The sequence below is a fragment of the Rhipicephalus microplus genome, unplaced genomic scaffold (genome assembly GCF_043290135.1).
Source record: "Rhipicephalus microplus isolate Deutch F79 unplaced genomic scaffold, USDA_Rmic scaffold_41, whole genome shotgun sequence".
Taxonomy (NCBI): Eukaryota; Metazoa; Arthropoda; class Arachnida; order Ixodida; family Ixodidae; genus Rhipicephalus; species Rhipicephalus microplus.
In genome coordinates, this window is record NW_027464614.1 from 376,981 (window position 1) to 403,987 (window position 27,007).

The window sequence follows — 27,007 nt, forward strand, 5'->3', positions numbered from 1 at the left end:
AAGCGCACGTGTTGCATTAGTTTCCGGAGCACAGATGGACCTGCAGATACGGTCAACCGTATGTTCCTTTGTTGCCTGCACATTAGCTGCCGCAAGATGCTCTCGCAGTCTACAAGACAGCACCTGGTTTGCCTGATGTGGCATCTACTGAATGAAAGCTATATCTTGCACTCAACACCTATCTCGCGAGGCACAAACGACGTCGCATGCTTTTTAGTGCATGAACGTTTGCATTTCCGCCAATCTACCACCTGAAATATGCAAATCCACTTTTCTAGAGCACAAAAGACTATCAGCACACTGCATTTTGGTTCCACCTTCTTCAGCTTTGTGGATGATATTGTCTGTCAATATTCGAGCACTCTGACCTTGAACACTACACGGGCCCAGCCTGGCCCCACATTATAAAGCCCTAGCCAAGCCCGGCCCGTACTCTGAGGCCCGACATGGGCCCAGGTGTACATTAACCCAGCACGAGCGTGAACAGGGCGCATGGTTCTAAACCCTGTCCCGGCCCGGGCCCGCTAATAAATATTAGCTGTTGATGAATATTTTTATTGATGCCTTGCGCTTTGTGGCAGGTAATCGGACGAAACGTCACCTGTACATGCATTGAAAAATTGTTTTGCCTGCCCGCAGTGGTATCTCAGCGGTTAAGCTGTTTCACTGTTATCTCCTAGTACCTGGATGCGATTCTCGAAGCCACGGCAGACGCGTTTGATGGGGGCGAAATGCAAGGGCATCCGTGTACTTCTCTTTAGTTGCACATTGAACAATTCCAGGTGGTGTAAGTTAATGCGGTTCCCACTATGGCGTGCCTTGTATTCACGTCGTGGGTTTATCGTGGAATACCAAGAAATGTACATGTAATGTTGCCCATATGGCACAAGACAAGTCCTTACAGAGACAGTTTACTTCCAATAAAGCATGGCAACAAAATGTATTAAAAAGAAGTGTACAAATGACATGAAAAGACTGATGCAAGCAAACCACAGACATTGTCTTTAATGCTGCTTTCTACACTGGTGTTGGAAACACTAATTACACATTTACTTCAAATGAGGCTATTGACATATAATTTTTGATAAATGATTTCTTGCAGGAAATATAAAACGTTAGCGTTATATAGGGTGAAAAGCCACCAAAGGCAGATGAAATGTGAATAGTTCACAAAACGCATCTGTGTATATATATATGTATATATATATATATATATATATATATATACATTGATAAGAAGTATTACTACCAGGAAAAACAAGGGAAGCGCGGGTAGAGAGTGAAGACGACGTTGCCTCCACTGCGATCCCTCTGAGTGGGCACGAGCCATGGCGGTGGAGATCATCATCATTATACTGTGATCGCGGACTCAGGGCCCATTAAAAACCTCGATTAAGTTACCTTGCCTTGTGTAACAATTTGGTGGAAGGTGCTGGGTAGGACGAACCCAAAGACGGGAGCTCCACTACCAGGACTTCGTCGCAGACGCCGCCTCGCCGGACTTCCACTTTCGCCGATCGTAATGACCCAAGAGCAGCCATCCAACGCTTCGAGGCCAACTCTGATGAGTTTGGTGCCGTACTACAGAGTGCCACAAAACTTAGGCGGGGCCTCAGGTGAAGACATCGACGTGTGGCTCAAGAACTACAAGCAGGTGAGCAGAAGCAATGGCTGGGACTCGAACGAACAGCTCAATCATGTTGCATTCTCGTTAACTGACACCGCCCTCTTGTGGTACGAGAACCACGAGGACATGTTCTTGACTTGTGAACGTTTTGTTGAAGAAATGCAGAAGTGTTTCGGTGATTTGGACATAAAGAAGAAACACGCGGAGCAGACATTGTCTCAAAGGGCACAGCTTCCAGGAGAAACATGTACGACATACATTGAAGAAATATTGAAGCTGTGCAAGATCGTGAATGGGAGGATGTCTAAGAAGGCAAAGGTTGGACATGTTCTCAAGGGTATAGCCGAAGACGTGTACAATTTCTTAATTGAGAAAGACTGCTTGAACTACGTGTCCGAGGTGATGAATCACTGTCGTACCTTTGAATCTCGCAAGATGCTACGAATTTCTTCGAAATACGGCCGCCTGTCCAACGTCCCCACTGTGGCTAGTGTTGAAACAGTGCCGCCTAACGACCTTGCTTTGACCATACGGCAGATCGTCAGAGAAAAGCTGCTTCGATATCAGCAGACCTATCATCGCCCCAGCAATTTTCAGGATGTGTATGTAAACGAACCAGAACGTGTGCGGACTCCTGTTTTCTTCCACCATGGCAACCATCGATCAACGCAGCAGACGCTTATGAATATCAAAGCACACGGCAGGCTGGATTCCCCCGTCAACCAACTCCCAATTACGAACGAATTTTTCGCCCGCCTGTTTACCCAACATCGCCTGCATAAAGTTCCCCTAAAAGGTGGCACCACTATATCCCATGCCTTCCGAGAGGAGTCGTTACTCTGAGCAGCCACGTGCCCCTCGTCTGATTCTGGTATGCTACAACTGCGGTGTCCCGGGTCATTATGCACGTTTTTGTGACCACCGCCCATATCAGTGACAGTCTTGGCACATGTCTCAAAAACTTTTAGACCATCCACACTCCACGTCACGGAAACCACGTGCACCTACCGGGTTACGCTACCCCTCGCCGGCCTCTGATCGAAGTTTGAAGCCGCCATTAGCTCCAGCTCCCCGTGCTCTACGATCGCCATCGCCACGGCGACGCGCACGTACACCGCCGCCGGAAAACTAGTCGGTGCGGCCAGTTGGGGTAGGGCTGCGAGATCACAGGTGCTATCTACAGATATATCCCCGACAGCGTTTATGTTGAACAACAAAGTTCTTGTAGTTGTCGATGGAATAGCTACTATGGCACTTGTGGATACAGGCGCGACAGTCTCGGTGATGTGTGTAAATTTTAAGAACCTGCTAGGACCAAAAGTGATGTTTTTCCTGAACCGTGGGGTGACATTTCGTGGTGTAAGTGGCGACGTGTTGTGTCCGGTGGTATATTGTACTGTAAACGTCTCGCTGTGTGGCAAGGTGTTTTGCACAGAGTTTGCGGTTATTCCGCGGTCTACAGATAACGTTATCGTGGGTACTGACTTCTTTTGTGAGTGTGGGGCAACTGTAGACTGCAGAAGTAGGCATCTTTCTATACACGGTACTTTCCCAACGGCGCTCATGGAAAATTTCTTTCCGCACGAATGCATCTGTTTCGTCTCCGTGGATATATTTGTTCCTGCATTTTCTGCTGTGTGTGTTCCCGTGACATGTTCCAGTAAAAACTGTGGCAAGTTTGGCGCCACGCTCTAACCGATTCCCTTGGCATGCCTGAAAAAGAACATTCTCATTCCCCACTGTATAGTGTCAGTCGTTGATGGACGGGGAGGTGTGTGGACAATGAACAGTTTCATGGACCTTGCGATTCTGCCAGGCGGCATGAAACTTACAGTATTTAGACCCGAGTCATGTACGACGCTGGTTGCCCTTGTTGATGCTACAAACCGAAATGAACATCTAGGCTTGGAAGGTTCAGAAGATGCCCGATTGCTACAAACGGTCAGGAAGTCTCTTGACCAAAGCGAACGTCATACACTGCTTGACGTTCTATCTAAGCACTCGAAAGTGTTCGATTTTTCTAAATACAGCCGAAGGCTCTTAATCCCAGCGTCCCGGATGCGTTATCAGATCCACACTGAGTCAGCGCATCCCATTAGGCACAAACCTCACCGAGTGGCACCATCGAAGCGCAAGATCAACGAGCAAGTCCAAAAAATGCTGGAAAAGGGAATAATACAGGAATCGGCAAGTCCGCGGGCTGCTTCTGTCATTCTAGTGAGGAAGAAGGATGGTACGTGGAGATTTTGCGTTGGCTACCGCCGACTGAATTCTGTTACCAAGAAATACGTCCATCCACTGCCGTGCATCGATGATGCTCTAGACTGCCTGCATTCCGCGTCCTACTTTTCATCTGTCGACCTGAGATCAGGTTACTGGCAAATTCCGATGCACGCAGCTGACAAAGAAAAGACGGCATTCGTTACGACCGACGGACTTTACGAGTTCAACGTTATGCCATTCGGATTATGTATAGCTCCTGCAACATTCGAAAGATTTATGGACTCTATATTGCGTGGTTTAAAATGGCATATATGCATGTGTTGCCTTGATAATGTCGTAATTTTTGGACGTACGTTTGAGGAGCACAACACTCGCCTAGACCTGTGCTCAGCTGCATTGAAAAAGCTGGTCTTGTATTTAATTCAAAAAAGTGCCACTTTGGCGAACGACAGACATTGGTGTTAAGACATCTCACTGACAAAGATGGCCTTAGACCTGACCGACAAAAGGTAGCGGCCATTGACTCGTTCGAGCGTCCTAAATCTGTGAAACAACTGCATAGCTTCATCGGGCTCTGCTAGTATTTCCGCCGGTTGGTACCCAGGTTTGCGGATGTCGTTCACCCCCAGACGAGCCTTCTACGCAAGAATAGCCCGTATCAGTGGACCTCCGAGTGTGATACCGTTTTTAACAAGCTGAAGTGTTGTTAACTTCACAGCCAATACTTGGGCACTTCAATCGTTCGTCGCCCACGGAAATTCACACAGACGCAAGCGGCATCGGTATCGGTGCCGTTCTCGTTCAGCGTTCTGGCAAGAAGGAACATGTTCTGGCGTACGCAAGTCGTTCTTTAAGCAATCCTGAACGCAACTACACAGTGACCGAACAGGAATGCCTAGTGGTAGTCTTTGCCGTGCAACGGTTTCGCTCATACATCTATGGTCACCCGTTCACTATCGTTACAGATCACCATTCCCTGTGTTGGCTGGTCAACCTTCGTGACCCATCCGGCCACCTCGCACAATGGGCCATTCGTTAACAAGAACATGTCTTCACCATTTCATACAAGACTGGCCGTCTACACGCTGATGTGGATTGCCTCTCCAGAATGACGCTACCATCGACAGATTGTGAAGGCGATAACTTTGACCACCTAATCGCTTCTCTGTCATCTGGCTTTTTCGATGCCGCGACTTTCGCCGCTGAGCAGCGTAATGACCCAAGCTTGAAAGCTCTTTTCCCTGGAGCGAGAAACTCATTAGGCGAAGGCTGAATCTGCGTCTGAAATGGTCTTCTTTACCAGAGAAACTTGTCCACGACGGGCGCCCGCTTTCTGCTAATTGTTCCTGCGTCCCTACAAACTTCTCTTCTGCGTCTCAAGCATGCTGACCCCACCTCTGGCCATCTAGGCACGGCACAAACACTTAGCCGAACGAAAGAGCGGGTATATTGGCTGAAAACCAGCATGACAATTCTGATCTACGTGGCCAGCTGTACGCAGTGCCAGAGCCACAAGCGGCCCTCCTCGGGTCAAGTTGGTCACCTGACTTGTAAAGCCTCCCGGTTTCCTTTTTGAAAAGGTCGGCATTGATCTGATGGGACCATTTCCATGCTCCGCAAAAGGTAGCCGGTGGATAATTGTATGCGCCGACTACCTGACGCGGTACTGCGAGACGGCTGCCTTATGCTCCGCCACGGCAGTGCAGGTTTCGGAGTTCCTGTTGCATTCAGTCATCCTCCGACACGGACCTCCTCGCGTGATAATATGTGACCGTGGACGACAATTTACCGCTGATATTGTCGAATCATTACTTTGTTTGTGTGCCTCCAAGTTCCGACACTCAACTGCGTATCATCCACAAACTAACGGCTTCACCGTGCGCACAAACCGAACGTTGATCAACATGTTGTCAATGTACGTCGTCTCCGACCACAAAAACTGGGATGAAGTATTACCATTCGTCACGTATCCCTTCAACACGTTGAAACACAAAAGGACAGGCTACAGCCCTTTCTATCTGCTCTACGTACGCTCGCTCACCTCTACATACGCTAGACACTATCTTTCCTTTTGTCATCCATGACGATTTAACAATTGCGGAAACATTGTGTTGTGTGGAAGAGACACGTCGACTTGCCTGGTTGCGTACACTGGCAGCGCAAAAGTCCTCCAAAACTCGCTATGACAGTCAACACAGGCATGCAACCTATGCTCCCGGTGATCTAGTGCGGGCGTGGACCCCAAAACGCAGGCGTGGCTTGAGCCAAAAGCTACTGGCACACTACGCCAGTCCTTTCATGATACTCCATCGTCTCCGCGAGGTCAACTATGAAATTGCACGTGTCACCACTAGTAACCGACGTTCATGCAAGACAGAGGTGACGCATGTTGCCCGCCTGAAGCCGTTTACACGAAGGATGCAAGAATGACTCGCCCAGAGGGCTTCGTCTGAGACCGGAGGAATGATAAGAAGTATCACTACCAGGAAAAACAAGGCAAGCGCGGGTAGAGAATGAAGGCGACGTTGCTTCCACTGCGATCCCTCTGAGTGGGTACAAGCCATGGTGGTGGAGATTATCATCATTATACTGTGATCGCGGACTCAGGGCCCATTAAAAACCTTCTTTAAGTTACCTTGCCTTGTGTACCAATATATATATATATATATATATATATATATATATATATATATATATATATATATATATATATATATATATATATACGCGCTTAGCATTAGCGTTATAATAATGTAATATTATCGAGTGTAATCGTGAAATGCCAAAGAAGAAATCTCCTGCCGAGCGGTATTCTGTATAATATATTTTTGCTCACATATAAGCCATTTTTTATGCAAATAAGAGAAAGCATATTAAGTGCTTTTTTTCTATTCTCTTTTGAAAGCTTACTTTACTTACGTAGGCTTTAGCGAGCACTTTACACGTGTCACTTCCGCTTGGCACAGAATGCCTTAGACCACGTAATACATAATGATAGCGTGTGCTTGACGAACCAACTCAGGCATTTAATGAGTGAACCCGATTCCTGCCCGGCCTGCAGCCACAAGCCAGGACCCGGCCCGGGACCGCTCTTTCAAGATCAAGCCCGACCAGGGCCCGCCAGAAGGCACTTCTAATCGTGGGCCAGGCTGTGCCCAGGCTTTTGGGTCAGTCCGAGCCTGTAGAGTGAACTGCTGTGACCTCTTCCACAATGCCTAAATATTGACACCAGAACGATCCAGTAACGCTGATTCCCATGGTCAAGCTTCATGCGTAATTACAGCTGCACGACCTCCTGTGTGAGTGGCGAAGTTGGACTGAATAGAAGCATGCAAGAACTGTCGCGTCAGAAAAAGGACCAACTAGTATTGAATAGGACAGTTAATTTTGCGTGTTAGGGTGAGGACTGTGGACCGAGAAAATATATTTCTTTGGTTGTAACCAAGCAGCGAGTACACGAACGTTGTTTTACAAAAAAAATGGCATCTGTAACATTCATTAGGCAAGAAACTGAGCTCAGTAATTGTGCAATAAGTATTAGTAATGTTCGCATCACTCTCATCCATACTCAGTTTCGCAGCTACCTAGCAGCACTGCCCAAGCTACGACGAGTGCACGCGCGGTATACTTGAGGCGGCCATAGCACAGTACTGAGCGTAACTTACCAAAGAGGTACAATGGCTTCGGGTGACGAATTGCAGCGACACCCAAAGGTTAGACCCTTTGAGACTTCACTGAAAGTGGGGTTCTTAGCGCTAGATTCGTTTGTGCTGGCAGAAAAGAACCAGGCAAAAAGCGCTGGAGTGTTGTTAAGAAATATTGTTACGAAAGGAAAAGCATTTCTCACAAACCAAGGGGGACGAAAAATTGGCAGATCCCACGTACACTGGGAATCGATGATATGAGAAGCACGAATAGGGAATGTTGATATGTCACTTTAAAATCAGCACAGCGTTACGAGGTGGAAGTAAATGACGCCGTGCATGGTTTCCGTGTCATTATCATTATGGTTGATTGTGTCGTTTACCTTCGTCATCTGTTCACGTCAGGTGATGTTAAATTTAGTACACGTGGAGCTAGCGAGACGGCCACGACCAAGCTATGAGCGTGAAATGTTGTCATGTTCCTACAACACGCGTGTCAGGATTATCATGTTGGCACCAGTGATATACTTCGTCATCCATTTACGTCACGTAACACAGAACTTGGTATATGTGGAGCTAGCAAAACGGTCGCGAGCGTATCATGAAGGGACCAATATACTCCAATGTAGCGCTGATTCGCGCGCACGCTATAGGCACAACGACGTTAGCAAAACACGAGCACTCTATAGTCTGACGCCAGGTGCGACCAGCGTCCGTCGGCGCGGCCCAACGGCAACCGGCGGGAAGCGCGACATGCTGAATTTCGCGTCGATGCGTTACCCAATACTGCGTCTCCCTCTTTCCATGATGGAGAGACGCCGGACGCGCTCAAGCGCACATGTGGTAAAGCAACGCAGCGCGGCATGCGCCTGCGAGTATATGGAAGGAACGGCGCCTGGCGTCGCCATGCCGGCTTGACGCGGCGAAATGAACGCCGGCGAGCACGCGCATTGCGTCACGTCGAAAAGTATTGGTGCCTTGACCGTGGCATGTAGTCTTGTTCTCACGTGACACACATTGTCTGACATGACACGCATCTCATGATTATCATGTTTGCACCAGTCACATACCTTCGTCATCCATTAGCGTCACGTAATACCAAATTTGGCACATGTGAAGCTTGCGAAACGGCCGCGAGCGCATCATCAGAGTGGCATGTAGTTATGTTTTTACATGACACGCATGTCGTGATTATCATGTTTGGATGTGTCATTTACCTATGTCGTCCGTTCGCGTCGCGTAACACTGAGTTTGGTACATGTGGAGCTAGCGAAACGGCCTCGAGCGCATCATGAGCGTAGCATGTAGTCATGTTGTTACATGTCACGTTCTTCATGATTATCATGTTTGCACCCGTATCTTACCTTCGTCATTCTTTCACGTCCCGTAATATCAAATTTGGTATAAGTGAAGCTAGCGAAACGGCCACCAGCGCATCAAGAACGTGCAATGTAGTCATGTTGTTACATGACACACATCTCATGGCTATCTTGTTTGCACCAGTCGTATACCTTCGTCATTCATTCACACACTGTAATACATAATTTGGTATATGTGATGCTAGCGAAACGGTCCCGAGAGCATCATGAGCGTGGCATGTATTCATAATGTTACATAACACGCATATAATAATTTTCATGTTAGGGTCTGTCGATTGTGTTCGCCATGCAATTATGCCATACCATCCCGGTTTGGAACATTTCATGCGAAAGAAACCACCGCAAGATCTGCAGGACCATGAAATGTAAATCATTAGATTCATAATATACATGTCATGATTCTCATGTTATTACTAGTCAATAAGTTCTTCATACAGTCATGTTATGCCATGCCAAGTTTGGTATCAATACCATTATCGAAACGGCCAGGAGAGCTAAAAGCCGTAGGCGGCTAAATAGGTAGATGATAGATAGATAGATACGCTGAAAGTCGCCGAAGTTTGCTAAGAAATGCTTCGCATTTGAAAAGTGCTTCTAACTACAAACGGCAGCACACACTCCGTACAAGTGGGTTTCTGAACATCAAATAAGCGGTGAGGTGGCGTTACCAAAAAAGTTTTTGCGTGTGCTTGGAGCAAGTGTCCACAAGTTAGGCGAGTTTTTTTTTATAACATACTGCAGACCAGAATTCGGTCCTTGCAAGAAGGGCACTCATAGTACACTAAATAATACAATACCAAAATATCAATACAGTTAGTACAAGATATGCGCAAATATTTACACTCACCTTAGTAAAGGCACTCAGACTGCACTCTATAGTAAATTAAAAAATGCAGTACTGTAGTTCCAACAGAAGTAAGTAAAATAAAGTAAAACATACAAAATGTAAACACAACACTTAACGCGTGTATTACGGTAAAAAAGGGTCTTTCATTATATGCCTAGAATTCCACTCCAACATACAAAATCATACAAAATCAAAACGCAACATACAAAAAAACATACAAAATCAAAACACAACACCTAACGCGGGCATTGTGGTAACACAAAGGTCATTCTTTTCATGCCTTGAGTTCCACTCCGACACTGTCCTGGGAAAAAATGAGTGTTTGTAAATATTTGTTCTAGCGAAATGAGGGGTTAAAGCATGTGTGTGATCGTGACGTTTACGCCTTGTGGACAGAGGTGTTACATATAATGCGGGGTCGATGGATAATTCACGTTTAATAAGTGATTGTAGGAAATTGAGGCGGAGAATCTGCCTACGCGTTTCGAGGAGGGGGATGTCATTTTCTGTCATTATCTGTGTGGGGGAATCGGTGTGCTTAGAATTAGAGTAAATGAAGCGAACGGCTTTTCTCTGGAATTTCTCTATTATTTTAATGTTGTGTTCAGTGTAGGAATCCCATGTAATGCAAGAACTCTAACTTCGGTCTAATGAAAGTAAGGGAACTCAGTAGTTTAATGTGGACGGGTGAATTTTTAAGCTTGTGTTTCAGGAAACAAAGTTTACGGAAAGCTGAGGAACATATATTACTTATATGTAAATCCCCCGAAAGGTTGTTTGAAAATGTTACTCCCAGATATTTGAAGTTTTCAACTTCTTTTAGCTGTGAGGCGGCCAGTGTGTAGGTGTATTTTAACGGGCTTTTTTCCTTGTGATACGAAGACAGGTAGTTTTTTCTTTTTGTTTAAAAACATGCCTGATCTGTCACATCACGCCTCTATGTTATGCAAACTAATCTCGAGGTCGGTTTGGTTACGCACTGTAGTTATTTTCTGATATAAAACGCAATCATCCGCAAATAATCTGATTTGTGTGCCAGGTGTAACAACGTTGACAATGTCATTTATATAGACCAAAAACAACAATGGCCCCAGGACGCTAACCTGTGGTACTCCGGATGTCACTGGAAGACAGCTTGAGTCGTTGCCCTCAATAGTGAAACACTGCACGTGATCCGAAAGATAAGCTGCTATCCAGGATACTATAATGCTAGGAAGAGTGTAATCTCTGAGTTTTTGTATAAGTTTAGAGTGAACTACTCTATCGAACGCCTTGCTAAAGTCTATAAAAAGAGCATCGATTTGGCTATTACTATCCAATGTTCTTGCAAAACTATGAATTACAGTTAACAGTTGCGTCGTAGTGGAGTAGCCTTTCCTAAAGCCATGCTGGCAGTTCGTTAACACTGAATTTCTGTCTAAAAATTTGGTCATCTGGTTGGCGATGATATGCTCGATTAGTTTACAGCAGGATGAAGTTAAAGATATTGGTCGATAATTTTCTTCAGATAAAAAATTGCCCTTTTTAAAAATTGGCACTACCCGCGCTGTCCTCCAGTCTTTGGGTACCTGAGTAGACAAAAAAGAAGCTTTGAACAGTATAAAAAGAAATCTACCGATACGTTCCGCATAGCGCTTAAGAAACATATTTGGGATACCATCTGAGCCACATGATTTCGTTGTCTTCTAGTTTAAAAGCGTTGACACAATACCATTGTATGGAATAAAGTCCACCTCGTGCGACTCAAAGACAGTAGAATGAAACACGTTACCTAAACCTGTCTGGGAATAAACGCTGTGGAAGTAAGTGTTAAAATGCTCGGCGATTATAATCACGTCTTTTGCAGTGGTTCCATCGACCATTATCTCACAGACAGGTCTCTTAGCTTCGCCTAAATATCCCCAAAATTTTTCGGGTGCACTTTTCATGAAACCAGGCAGCTGTACGTTGTAGTAGTAATCCTTTGAACTTCGAACCGCTGATGACAATTTGATTTTTATAACACCGATACCTTGGGACGGGTCACCCTTCTTTTTGCTTTTTTTAGTTTGCCCTTCAGTTGCAATATGTTACGCGTCATCCATGGCGTTTGTTTATTGACCGTCTTTGTTTTGTGAGGCACAAACCTATTTATGCAGTGGCGACACATTTTGAGGAACATTTCCCAGAGCGTGAATGCGTTGTTGTCAGCATCAGTGAATTCACCAAGGCACGTTTCCATGTAATCTAATATGCTTGCATCATCCGCTTTAGCAAAGCTTTTGAAGCAATGTTTTTTTGTACGTTTAGAGACATCAGGCGTAGGTATGGGCAAGGAAACATTTACAAGCTTGTGATCGGACAGACCTTCATCAACTGAAACGACGCATTTCGAAAAATCGCGATTCACAAATAGCAGGTCAAAAATATTGCTAGAGAAACCTTGTACATGGGTAGGTTCACTTACTGCTTGAACTAAGTCGTGTTCTAGCATAAGGTCAAAGATAATGTTAGCATTTCTGACCTTTTTTAAATCTGCCCGAAGACGTTCCCAGTTAATACTAGGCAGGTTAAAATCGCCTACGAGAAAATTTTTTTATGCCGAAGAGGAGACATGTTTTCTTTTAGTGTTATCATGTAATCGGGTGTAGCGTCTGGGAGTCTATAACATGCGAACAATACAAAGGAATGTCCCCAGCATGACAACTGAATGCATAGGCACTCGATGTCAGGATAATCATCAATAAGTGTTGCATCAATTGGTTCTTTAGTAAGGACAGCCACACCTCCGCCCCTATGTGCTCTGTCCCTACGAAAAACTTTATAACACGGTGGAAATACAAGATCATCTGTTACCTGACCATGCAACCATGTCTCCGTAATGATAGTGACATGAGGGTCGTGTGGGAGCAGCTGAATTTCTAATGAATCTGCCTTTTTGATAACACTGCGGGCGTTTAAGTTGGTGATACGCAACTGCTTTGTTTGTGGTGAACGCGTGTGAGCAATACTATTGTCGTTATCTGTGAAAGGGGAACTTATCGCGCTGCTTGGAACCTTGCTAGCTTCTCCAACTAAGACAACACTTGCGTGTGACTTCTTGTCATTGGGCGAATTGGCCTTCCAGCCTCGTTTTTTTTTAACCGGTACTTTATCATTTTTTTCTTCATCCCAGACATATGCCACCCCGCCAATGTACAACTTGCCAGATGATAACGTAACCTTCTCATGCTTTTCACGGTTTGGCTTCACACTTGCCCACAGCTTTCCTCTGACTTCCCGAGTGTTCCGAGAAAAATCTTCACCGATTGAAATATTCGAGTTCTTTAATTTATATTCCTTTTTTAGAATATTTTACTTGTCTCTCGAGTTCGAAAGCCTCAGATAATTGGGCGGTTTTTGTTACTTGCCGGCTTGCCTAATCTATGTATTCGTTCCATAGGTACTTTTTCCTAGTTCCAGAAGAATCTGGAAAATATCTTTGTTAACGGTCATTTCCAAAGTTTCAGAATTTTCACCTTTTGTTTCAGTTAGTCCATAAATGATTAGGTTAGATCGGCGGCTGTAGTTTTTTAGTTCGTCTAGTTTCTTTTCGAGTGACTAAACTACACTGCGAATGCTGCGCAGTTTTTCCTGGTAAGTGTTTATCTTGTCGTCCAGGTTAGAAAGCGTGCCTAATTGCTTTTCGATTTCAAACAGCCGCTTCTCTTTAATATCCTTAATGTCACACGAGATTTCTTTCAGCTGCTTTGAAATCCGAGTAAGATCAGGGCCAGGGTTTGATTCAATGTCCCCCAAGAAGTAGCAACCTTCTCAGTGAGAAACGAACAGCATGCAGCAAACAACTCGGCCGCGGGCACGGCAGCACCAATAAAAAGGGATCGCTTGAACGAAGACATTTGCCATAGTGTTTTCTCACCTGCACGGCAAGAAGAAAAGGGTTGTGAGCGATCCACATCGTTGCGGTGCCACCATGCCCTGTGACCGAGTCGTCGAATGGGTGTCTCTTTATAGGCTCCCTGAAAGGTGTCGCTCCGCGCAGCTCATGCGCGTAGTCCTCTGCATCCAATGACGTAGAATGACATGGCAGTCTGCTGAATGGTTGCGAGACCAGATTTCCGGTGCTGTGATTGCAGATGTCGCAGGGGAACAGCGGTGTTGCATGCGTAGAAGCGTTCAGCGTGACGAGGTTTAAGCAGCCCTCAGCACGCAGTTGACGCCAAAGAGACGACGAGCAGACGATGCGACTCGGATGAAGGCGTCTTGGAAGGGCTTTCGCCATTCCTATTGGCTAACAAGAGCCTTGAGGCTGCCACAGTGCTGCAAGGTACTTCTGCGATAGAATGTAGTAGTTTGCAGTAGGGATGTGCAAGTATTCGAAAATCCTGAAAAACGAAAAAACGATATATATATATATATATATATATATATATATATATATATATATATATATATATATATATATATATATATATATATATATATATATATATATATATATATATATATATATATATATATATATCTAAAGCACTCTATTCGATTTCCGATTTGGCAGTTCATATTCGACGAAATACCGAGTATTTTTCGTGTTGTTTTCCAATAATCACCTCTCACGGGAAATGCTCAAAGACATGCGATGCGGGAACAAAAAGGCGTAATTTATTTTTTTCGTTTTTCATCATCGAATTACTCAGATGCATGCAGCCCATGCACCTATGGTTATATTGACGCCATATTGATCAAGATATAAAGGCGTTTTTTTTTTAACTGCAGTTTCCCCAAAACTGCAGGGTCAGCTGTTAGCTATCTTCACAGTAAAGTTCATGATCAGTCTACTCGTAAAAATTGCTCTATAGTGCGCATCACCTTGATTTGAAAGCTCTTGATAAGCTGTCTTTTCGAATACTGTAGTAACTGCTATATTTCAGCTTGCAGTTAAAACTATATCGAAAGCTCTATATAGTTACGTCTCAGCTTGAATAAATGTATTGTACTTTGTCGGTGAAGCTTAATCATAGCATTATATTGGTAAATAGGTGATTATTTCTTTCAAATCAGTTATAAGAAGTTATTGGGCTGCTTGAGAAATTGTCACCTCACCGTTCGAAAACACTTGGAATGGTATTCGATGAATATTTGTATTTGATTCGAAGACATCACAATTCCATTTGTATATTATTCGGGTTAAAATCTCCATTCGCACACTTCAAATTGGCAAAAGTTAAATCAATATGGACTTGCTACCCCTTAGGCGTTAAGTCTTCGCGGAAGTTAAAGGGGCCATTTTTATTGCGGCGAAGAGGCAGTTGTGAATAACTCTGCGTATTCATGAAGTATACACAGAAATGGCCATTGTTTCTGCAACACGCTCTTTTATTTTATTTTTTATCGTATTTGTGTGCTGCATTGACTTTGCGAACATTTTTTTTTTGGTAGCGCTGAGTTTGTTTTCAAGATAGAACAGCCGCATATGATCGCCAGCACTCCTTTTGAAACAGTTTATTACGTAAAGATTACTCTGCTAAGCAAGGCGTCGTTTCATTTTGCGATGGCGGCAAAAAGGAAAACATTACTCAGTGCAAAATAGGGGCGAACACAATCATCGGTTTTCGGTCGGATGATCTTCCGCGTCATCTCTTATACTGTCGGAATCTAGTCTTCCACCTTAAGTGTAGTGATTTCATTAGTTTAAAAAAAATCGACTTATCACGTGGTGTGCGTAATTTTATTACCCCATTGCAGAGCTATGAAGCTTTCTACATTCCCACGACACCTGCGGCGGACTTTGGTAGCAGGTGTAACGGTAACATGAACCTAAGAAAATGTATGTGCGGGCCCACACTTCACCGCAAGAGCGGCATAAAGCTCGTTTTGCAGAAATATAGACATCGGTGTCGTTGTCATTGGTTCTGAGCGAAAATGAACACCTTGTCAGTGAGCGAAAAATAAAAAAATGCGAATAAAATAAACAGTAAAAATTTTCTCTCCGAGTGGCGATCACACTCAAGTCATCTGCGCGGCTAGCAGGTGTTCTGCTGAGCACAAAAGCAACGGAAAAGGTAAAAACGACAGACAGACGGAGTGCATAAGTTCAACCGCAGAGCCACCGTGTTTGTTAAAAATACTTTGGAAAAGAACACCATTATAACGTCTTTTAGCAGAATGGGTGTTCTTAGAGCATCCCACATAGGAGACGTGGATATTCTCGGCAGGCGTTAAAACAGTGTATTCAGAAAATACTGGGTGTTTTAAAGGCTCTTCTATCATAAAGCACTCGTGTATTTCGATCCTCAACAGTAGAGCTTTCAACAAGTTCAACAGCTGCATAGGTTCACGAGTTGCAGTATAGGTTGCTCCGCCGATTCGCAAAAGGAATAATTATGGCCTACTGGGTAATTCAAACTGTGCATGCAGTAGGTGTTCTTTGATACTTGTGAACGGTCAGTGTTACGTGCACAGTTGTTCGTTTCCTTACGACACCATTGAGGCGTGCACCGAGAGCAGAAGCAAGCTAGGAGTTCCGAATGCGGTGTGCATGACACCCGATTACGCTTTCGCGAGCTGCTCTTCAAGGCGAAGCTCAAGAGTCTTCCAATTTCTTAATAGCCAAATTCAGGGACCTAATGTAAAAAAAAACAATGAGCTCGTTCGTTAAAGCTGTCACTGTTTATGTTTTACTAATATTGCCCAATCTTAGCATTGACACGGAGTTCTTTTTCGAGGCACCTCGTATAACAAATAGAATTTATGCCGAAATAAATCCTAAAGCAACTGAACAACCAAAAAAAGTTGCTGCTCAGAAGTGTAACACGGGGGCGAAGCACCAAAAAACGAAAACACCGCCATTACTTCGATATTGAGAAGGAGTGGCTGGAACCAATTACCTGGCTCACAAAAATCTAGAAGCACACTCTTCCGTACATAAAGCAATGCATTCGTGTGATTAGGTCATTGCCGACACTGCTTTATGGAATGGAAGTTCGCTAATTTCTATTCGTGGCAGAGGCTTAGGCAGAAATAGTTTTCAGGGAGGGGTTGGATCCTTTATCAGAAGTGGGGGCCGGGCAGGGAGATGCGATCGAGGTCTCACACAGAGCTTTGTACGCAACGGTAACGAAAAAAAAAACGTCACTGGTTTACCACAATATAGAATTCTTGTTTTTCGGACAAGAACACATTCCCACTATTGAACGTGTGCAAATGCGATTTAGCGTTGGCTCAGCGTTAATTGCTTACCACATTTTCTATGCTGCTATACCATTCGTATTGTCATGGTCGAACTACATACTAAAGCTGATTCTCGAAAAGCAATGTCATATGTGCCCCGAGAAGTACGAAAGACAGCCGTCAGTATTCTGAAGTCGACGTCAACAGGCCATTTCACAGCAAAGATATTCTTCTCGGGAAAACCTACGCGGCAAAAAAAGATTATACATCCGCAAAACGTGTCGAAACTTCCGTCGTTTAACTCTTCCGACAAGCCGCATTTGTTCGCTTTTAGCTTTCAAGGTCTACTCTTTGTTCTTTGTTTCACTTCGGCTCCTACGGCGTATCAGGCTGTGGGAGAAAGGCCGTGCATAGTAGATGTATACGTAGTGGTGCTTACATGTGCTTAGCGTCACACGTTTTCTACAGGTTAGAACACACACCCCACACATTGATCCACACACAGAACAAAAAAAAGAAACCCTTCGCACTGCACGCCATCGCCACGTTGCTCATGAACCCCCCGAATATTGAATAATCCTCCGAAAATTCGCCACCATAGTCTGTGACGTACCTTTTCCCTGAAATTACTTTTAAACATTAGGGTGTAAGTTTTGTAAGCAGCAACTTAGTGCATATAATTGTACCTTCGCAAGCACATGACCTACACAGTCTCTTACAAGGTGACACTTATATTGAATTGACCTTCAATGGGAGTGTAAATTCAATAGAGTGCCAAATGGCACTCTATTGAATTGTTTCTTTTAGATGCGGAGCATCTTATACTCGCGTCTTGTAGTGCGCCGTCCGCGCCGTCCGCGCCGTCCACACCGCTTCTCGAACATTCGACACCTGACGCGCGCGCATGCGCCGTCGCGCCGTCGCCCACTCTTCCACCATCTGTGCATCCCTTCCTCCTCTACACACCGCGCGCGCTTCACTCCACCATCTGTGCACCCTTCCTCCTCTACACACCGCGTTCGACATCTACAATTCTCCTGATTCTCCAGTGGACGCGCATGTGGCGTCGCGCTTCGAGAACATTCAACAGCTGACAGTGCATGCGCCGTCGTGCTGTATATATACTCAAGGTCGGCGCTCGCTCGCTCAGTTGCCGCTCGTCGGTTGGTTTGTACGGCGCGTCGACGTCCAAGGTCGCGGTGAAATGAATTCCAACGAATCCACAAACACAATGATCGACGTCCCTTCGACCAGCGCCGCCCTTTCGCATACGTGTGTACGTGTTCACTCATTTAACACCCCCTCCTACAACCACGTTAACCAATTTAGCCATCGACCCAAGTAAGTCGCAATTTAACACCCCATTTCACAACCACGTTAACCAATTTAGCCATCGACCCAAGTAAGTCGCACTTTAACACCCCGTTAACCAATTATATGCTCCGCATCCTCCTCAGTGTTCCTCCGAGGGAAGCTGCGGGCAATTTTTTTTACGAGCATTTACGCAACGAAGAAAATAGCAGTCGGTACTGTCATTAATTCACCGTGCCTACCCAACCCACATTACAAGCTCGGTCTTCGACATAATTGGCATATGCCAGCCAAACGCCAATGAGGTGGCTGAAAGTTTATTATCTTCTAAAACGGATGCTAATGCGGAAAAGTATTTTAGTTGTTATTGAGTTACCCCTATACTGTTCCACAATCACCGCACTCACCCCGAGAGGAGGCTTGGTAAGCAAGAAAACGTGCCAAAAAATTTGGGTCGCGATGTCGCTTTGAATTTTCTGCTTTAAACATCGTGATGTCATAAATTTTGATGGTGTTTACTAGGGCGCCTGACTACTTGGCTCCTAATAGGGGAAAAATGAAGCAAAATGACTGCTGATGGAGTGAGATACCTATGTACCATTGAAAGTTTCAGGGAATTTCCATCGTGCCAATATTGAGAAAATAGACACACTTTGACATTCGTCACGTCACGGATGCATGTTTTAGAGCGAAATTTAAAAACTGTATTTTGAGCATTTTTCTCTCCTGTAATTATGAACTTATGAAAGTAAGATTGACAACGTTTATACTTTTCAGACAACTTTTCTTAAATCGAGAGCAACTTTTATTTCACTTTATGGTCACGTTAAAGAACCAATCATTGAAATCAAGTTACGAGAGATATGTACGTACCCACAGTTGCCAAATTTTCACTGACTTATAGCATGCTCGTGCGCCGAGGAGTAAAACGGGAGACAATACATAGTTCGTTCTCACCGGCTTCTCCGTTCACGTAAGCGCTTCGAAAGTTTGTTTCCAGTGCGCTTTAGACTTTCTGAACGTATTAGTGGACTTATATAAATGGTCACTGGAGAATGAGTGAATATCTCAGTGTCCACAGGAGGGCGTTGGTTATTTGCGAATTTGCACTTTCATAATGACCAATAGTGCTCAAAACGAAGCCACCGCACGTTAGAAGCGTAAGCTAGGGTAGGAACGGGCATGTCGAAGCTGGGGCACCGGTGAATTTTCTGCAAGAAAGGCTATGCTGAGGGCCAACGAACGGAAAGCTTGAATCGCGTAGAATTACAATGACCTGATTAAGGAGGGGCACCAGCTTCGCTTTTCGCCAGTGTTTTCGAAAAGAAGATAATGAGATTGTGTGGTTTATTTTAATACACGTGAGAAACATAGAACCATGTTTACTTTGCTGCCGAAGGCGATTGGTTGGTAACAGCTTTATTGGTAGGCCTGCAGAGCTTTTGTACAAAATATTGTTACGGGGTGTATGATACAAGCCATGATGAACATCAAGGACTGCTTCATCAAAGCGACAAAGATGACGATTCCCTGATAATCATCATGGCTTGCATCAATATCATGAGAAAAATAAAAACAGCGAAAGCTCACCAAAAGGATGCCAAAGATTGATAGAATTTCGGCTCCTAAACACAACCCATTGGCTTCCATGTGACAACCTAACCATTACCATAGCTTATCTGGAAACTTACTGTTACCCACGCTCTTATATTTTGCATGGATTCTGTGCGGAAGCTCAAACATAAGCCGATGGCTTCCGTGTGGGCGTCGTTATTTTATTTTTAACTTTTTTTGAAAGCACTTATGTTGTTTTAATATATGCCGTACCATTTCATCTCGACCAGCCGAGATTTTATCCAAATCTTGATTTCTCTCACATAGGACCTTTTATGTAGCAATGCATTCTTGGTTTAATGCACTCTGCGAAGACCAGGCTGTCTTAACATTGCGGTTAAGCTTTCTCACTAGTGGGTATCCCTTTGCAACATAAGTCTGGAATTATTTCAGGCAGTTTTATGTTAATGCTAACCCCACCACTACTGATCTTTTGAAATAGCGGCAGGAAGGATTATTTGTTGCCACTGAGAAACATAATTGGTTCAATACGAACAGTACAAGAGGATTTAAGAAGTTTACAATTAAGTTCCTCTTTTCGAAAATCCAGCTCTTTGAATTCTGTAATAGCCTTTGAGGTTGATTAAATTAATGAAAGCGCCTATAACTTCAGCAAGCTTAGTAAAGTGTTAACGAAAGTTGGGAGCAGTTCTACCTGCAAATTGCTGCAATTCAGGTAAAGTGTATAGACCGTAAGTATTACCTTCTTCGAATATCACAACTATATTACAGATACGAAACGCTTCAAGAGCGGCGCCGCTAGAGCTACATTGTTGTAACGTATAAAGGTACAGGTAAAATATTTATTATATGATGCAGTACGGTCTTTCATCACTCAATAGGGCTTGCGAAATTCACGTGTAGGCTTGGTCAATAATTTCCGAGCATGTTTTCAAGCCATTGATGGCAATAAAAAGTGTCCACTTGGTACATATATTGCGCACGACTTCTTTACCGGTAGCACCACAATATCAACTATTGTGCACTGGATGCCAAATAATCAGCGTTTTCCAAACTATCTATTTCGACAGAACCACTTTAGCAAACGTAGGGCTGACTATGACGGCAGTCTGTCATGTTGTAACCTAAACCAGAATAGGTTGCTTTTTCATCAATGCAATATAGCCTAATTTTCATAAGAGAATGCCACCAATCCAATAATATGTATTCCAAGCATGTCGAAATATGTATTTGATTTTACACTTGGAGGAATGATGACGTGACAGATATCTGCAATTCCTGATGAAGTGTCACTTCAGTTCTTTTTTTCTTTGAAGGTCAGTGGATGTACCCTTTATTTTGCAAGGAAAAAAAAACCTAGATGCTTTGAATCAGAGACAGCGATAACTTCCGATAAGCGAACAGGTGGTTTTCGAATTCGCATTCGCATGACGTGTTCTTTTTAAAGGAAAAAAAACGTCTGGCAGCGTACTCTTTTTGTCTTTTTCTTATTGATAGACACGGAGAATTATGTTACACTGATACGCTGCCCAACGTCTACTCGGGACGAGGTGTCACCAATCACGCACAGTCGCACCAGACGCAGTGGTAGAACGCATCATGTAATGCTCTGCGTGAGCTGTTGACGCTACTACTCATGAGGCAAAACAGGTTGAATAACATGGATATAACGTTTTTGTGAGTTTATGTCCGTGTGAAGAGAGTGTCGCACAATAAGAATGCTCGATTAATATTACAGGGTCACTCAACAATGCGCTTGACTTGTTTAGTTCTTGTGCCTTCGTGTCTTGTCACACCGCACTTAGCATTGCCGCCCGATGGTTCTATGCGAAATAAGTAACTTCGGTCTCATACGACGCTTTCGATTTTCAATGGCTTTTGCAGCACCATATTTTGAAGCGAGAGTTATTTCAGCGAGCCCAGGGGTTTTGTTGTTTGGATGAACTCTCCGCGTATAACGCAGAACATTGCGCAAACGTACAGGTGTAATATTTTAACTTATAATCCCAATGAAGTTGTCGTGGCGCTTTTTTTTTCATTTCAGTACTTTAAGTTAACTACTCTCGCAAATGTTTTGGCCTGTTCAGATACGTTAATCATTAAGTAGGGGCGACTCAAGAAGGCGACCGATAACGTGACCTCGCACTTCCTATTCCCAACATTCAGGCTAGGCAACGAGCTTTAGCTCTAGTTGTCACCATTTACTTTGCCACCATTCCTGCTTGTGCATTATACTTCTCGCGTGATTTTGCGTGAACTTTATGGCTTTTCACCACACATAACTGTTCAGTTTTTTTTTTGAAAACTTCACTGTGGGCATGGTGCATATATCGAATACTGACAATACGGGTCAGTTTACATGTTAACAATGCTTCAAAATTGTGGGCTCTCATTACCATTCCCACAACTGTTCAGCAAATAAACTTGGTTTAAGTATACTCCTTCGGCAATATGTTCATAACCATTTTTTTTTCAAAAAACAGGTTATGAAAGCATTGCCAAGTGTTTTATACAATTGTTCATTTTGTATCAACAGAAAACTGGAATGGCGTTGAAAGATAATGCCGCGTTCATTTCACCAAATGCATTCTGTTTTACCCTCGCACATCTATTGGTACTGGTCCTCCGTGTTTCAGACGGTCTCAAAATTTCACAAGAATATAACAACAACGCTTCATGGCATTGGAGTGTCACTTTATTTTGCTGTAAAAAATTTACAGCAAAACCGTACACAATGACCTTCTTTTATAGCAAAAAAACTTCGGCTTTTCTTCGTTTGTTTAGTCGAAGCAGCTCTAATGACTACCTGGGCTCACACAGAACTGCGAATTCATTTGAAAAGCTCTCTTTACACGCTTCGAAGTCTGATGATCTAGTGGTACAACTGCATTATTCAATTTATTGTACGAAAAGTTTATGATGGGAACAGAGGACATTCAATTTAGCCAACCCAACTGCTGTATTAGGGAAGAAAGACAGATGAAGTGTAGTTAAATGAAGGACAGATAATAAAGGATATGATAATGAATAGGCATAGTAAGAAGGCACAAAGAATTAATGACGCTGTTCATCATTCTTTACTATTACGCCCAACTGACTGCTGTACAGTGTTGCACTATGTCTCCCACCCTTTAACTCACGTTTCATATTGGCTGCTACAGTTGGAGGCGTCCTTCATTACAGGTGGCCTATAACTGTGGCGGAATTCATAGCCACGAAAGAGCATTTGCTATTTATGTCAGTGTTAAGGAAATACACCAGATGGGCATGCAGATATTGATCGCCATTCTTGGTGCAACGGTAGTCATTGTTGTAGCAGATCATCACCACTCGATGGAAATGCTACCTCAGCTACAGTTATTGACCAGCATTCATAGACTTCAACAAAAAACAGCAACATGTTCTGCTGGTCTGTGACAATTTTGAACAACCCCTGTGAAAGCTTCATCTCGAAATTTCGCAGTGATTTACGTAAAGGCCTCGCTCAACGGTTGTATTGGAACTGCGGCGTTTCATTCTGCAGCCCTGAGCCTGGCTTTAAGCTGTAATAAATAAGACACCACCTTCGACAAGTGCATAAACATTACTGTTACTATAGAGTTGATACACTTGAAAAACGCTAACAAATTATCAAATGCGCCCTACGCACTCCACGCAGAAAACGGCCGCAGGCAGAGCATGGATCCTCGCAGCGTTGGTAGTATAAAATGTCGCGCCTATCGCTCATCGTCCTAGGGCTCTGAATGCTCATGCATATGTACATATCAGAACGTTTATATGGTTATCACAGATTTTATGAAGAAAACTGAAATTCGTCTGGCAATGAACTTAAAGGTTTTTTTCTACTGCAACGCTGATCTTTATTGCTGGGTGCTCATTCCGTTAGTACGAGATAGAGAAAACTGTTTCAATGTCCCTTGTCCCAATACGAAACAGACGCAGCCGGTTCTTTCAGACACAGCCAGTTGAAAGCAGCATAATTCACACTACTTAATAGAGTAATCATTTGAAGTTGCGATTATTTCACAGTACTTAATTCTCAGGTTGCTTTTTACGCTTCTTTTATGCAATAGAATCAAATAGTATTTCGCGCATGACGAGAAGCGACCAGGAAACATAGTGCGGTATTTCTAAATTGTGTAAATACAAGGACATTATATGTGCATGTACACGTGATATAAAGCTGTGTGCCTTATCACTGCACACTGGACACAAGATTATTCATTTTCTTCTCAGATATAGACAGACAAACCATGCCGACATATAATTTGCTTAAGTGTCTAATTCTGATTGCTTCGATTATTTTTCGCGTTGGTTTTTCAAAGCAGCTATCTTCGATAAAACATGAGCTAGATTTCGTTTTACATGTGTAGTTCCTGCAGTTTCTTGCAAGATTATCATCATTTTATTTCTACTTTATGAGCTTTTGAATGAGCGTATTTGATAAGTGTGTTATTTCGAGCGTTCATAACGACACTGACCCGTTTAACCAGAGTAAGATAGCCCGCAGGTCACTGGAGCAGGGCATTTTACGCTTAATATACCTAACGTTCTGTTTATTGTGGAGATCTGGGAATTTTAGGCGTCAACAAACAATCATTCTACGCAGGTGTGAGAGTCGCAAAACGACATATTGTTTGGAGACATTTTATATCAGTACAGCTGTCCAAGTAAAAAAACCTTTGAAATATGAGACAGTTTTGAGGCCGTCCCATCATTGCTCTTGCCAAACAGATTGTGTCAGCTACCATTACCTTGTATATCGCGTGTATATTACCTATATTCTTACAGGTGGACTTTTTTTCTCCTTGGCGTATCAGCAGCTAGGTAGTGAGATTTACTGGTTGGTTTACTTATTTTACGGGTGAGAGAGCGCTTGAAAACTTCAAATGAGAGGACAGGAAGCTGCTTCTTATAATTTTAGGCAGCGTTGGCATCGAGTAGTAGTGTTTGTAATCATATCTCCTTCTCCGATCTATTTCTCAAGCACACACAGCGATGTATGCTGTATTGGTCATAACCTTATTTAGAATTATCTCAAGACGCATAACGATACTCTCGTATTATTCTAGTCAAAGTGGCTGGTCGGAAGGGCTGTAAATGGATCGACGTTATCAGCGACTGTACTGAACGTACCCCGAAGGCGGATGGAGTTTTACGCACACGATGATATAAGGAAGACTAATAGCAGTGTAACTATACTGACGCTCCCTTCCACACTAATAATTCCAGACTGCAAACTACAACCATTACTTTTCTTGGTGTAAACATTGAAATGAACAATTCATTTACTCATTTTTCTTCGCATTTCTTTTTATTTGCGAGTTTGCGCTCTGTTCGTGCCAGTGCTTTCACTGTTCATTATTTTTTTCTGTTTTTCACCTCTGAGCTATAGCCATGAGTAACAATAATACGGTGCCTCCTTTGGCTTTATGTACAACGTCTGTATCGTCATGGGCAGATATACTTGATTATTATTCTTCGGAAAGCCGAAGAAGGTGTGCATTGTCTTACATCAAATAGCTGTTCACGGTGATCCTAGCACTCTGTTCAGGCAAAACTAAACAGCCGATCATGGGTCACAAGGGTTGAAAGCTGGTCGATAGCAAACTGCGCCGCGGACGGAACACAAAGAAGGAACGAATACCGGCAGATGTTTGCAGCGTGTATTTTCTTGTGCCTTCTTTGTACCCAGCCTGGTGCGCAGTTCACCACAAGACGGTAACATTTTTTCATTCGAGTGTCATTGTGAAGCACGCTAACTACATCACTTTTAACTTGCCTTCACTGCAGGGTACTTTCGAGACACGCTCGGCTCCTACGATTTCTTGTTCGTGGCGTGCGGCTTGGTTGCCATAGCGACGTCACTGGCGTGGGTCTTCGTCAACTTATTCATGTGGCGAAAGCGCAGCACGTGGACTCCAGACACAGTCCTCGGAGAGAAATCGGAACAGGCATCAGGCAGATTCTCCTATTACCCCCGCCTCGTCTACATTGGCGATGGTCGGTACATGGAGACGGGAAAGACGAGGGCACCCAGCACGATAACGGCCCTCTATTGATTCCTTGAACTGCGGCGATCGACTCCTGTTGACTGTGCTCTTACTGAGACAATATGACACAATGTGTCAGCAGGTGCTCGCCTCTTGCCATCAAGGAGAGAAAACATTCCCGTCCAACGTACCTTGTCATGGTGCAGTACTGAATTATATGAAGTGCCAGTGCAGTGGTAAACATAAATTCATCCAGAAGTGTCAAATATTTCATCGCTATTTCATTTTGAATGTACAATAAAAGCATTTCATCTTGTATGTATAAAATTGACATCAGTAAAATAAATATCGCTGAGAAATCATTTCAACACAAAACGTTTCTTTGTTTTTGTCAACATTTCTTACTATTTTTCATTAAAGATAATCCGGAACAATTGCAGCAACATTTTTTTTTACTACAGCTGTTATTTATTCGAGCTTTGCTAGTTGTGTGATCCTATAGCATCTTGCAAGGTCACACCTAACGCCTCTTTTATTTCTTTCAATGGCAGTCAGGGCGGGACGCGTGCTCCTCAGAGGAGCCGTTGGTGCGCCTTACTTAACCCTTTCGGCCCTGGGGGTGCCGATTGACACCCCCATGCAACATTTCCCCTAATATCTCGAAAACCTGACCAATACTGCTCATTCTTGGGGGCATAGTTCTTAAATAATCCCCACCGCAATCGACATCAGTATTGCGGCAGGTTTGCAGAGGTAGCAGTCACAAAGAAGAAGAAGCGCGACCGAGGTTCTCCGAGAAAACGTTTACCTATTTTATACCCGTGACACACGGGCAAAGGTAAAGTACTTTGAAGTAAACCCCTTTTGTCGCTTAAGGGGACCATTTGCAAAAAGGAGTGGCGCTGATGACACACGGCACCAGACTACTGCTTTAGGCGGTACCTCAGAAGAACGCTGCAGAAAAAAATGGCGCTGTTTGTGGAAGCAGCAAGATAGGAAATATTAAAAAGAATCAGTGCATGGATGTACATCACATTTATCGACACCGGAGCATAAAACCGTTTTTTTTATTGTCTTGTGGCTTATAATGCGCATACCTGTAATTTCCGTTCGCTTTTTTGCGTTTTTAGCAGCAACTTAGGTTCGTCTGGCAACTATGAACAGTCGATGTTTAGCTGTTTTTGTTTTTTGTCGTGCTTTTTACATGGCTGCGTCCAGCTGGGTCAATGACGGCGTGCCACGTTTCATCGTGGTCCTGC

The 27,007-nt window shown here is 43.7% G+C and overlaps 1 protein-coding gene across 1 annotated transcript in view; it reads left to right on the forward strand.

Moving 5' to 3' along the window:
* Positions 1-26,082, forward strand: part of LOC142786996 (monocarboxylate transporter 12-like) — a 48,845-nt gene extending 22,763 nt beyond the window's left edge. Inside the window, exon 6 of the mRNA XM_075884613.1 lies at positions 25,549-26,082. Within this exon, the coding sequence (XP_075740728.1) occupies positions 25,549-25,817 (269 nt within the window). The 3' untranslated portion in view covers positions 25,818-26,082. The remainder of the gene's footprint in view (positions 1-25,548) is intronic.
* The last annotated feature ends 925 nt before the right edge of the window (positions 26,083-27,007 follow it).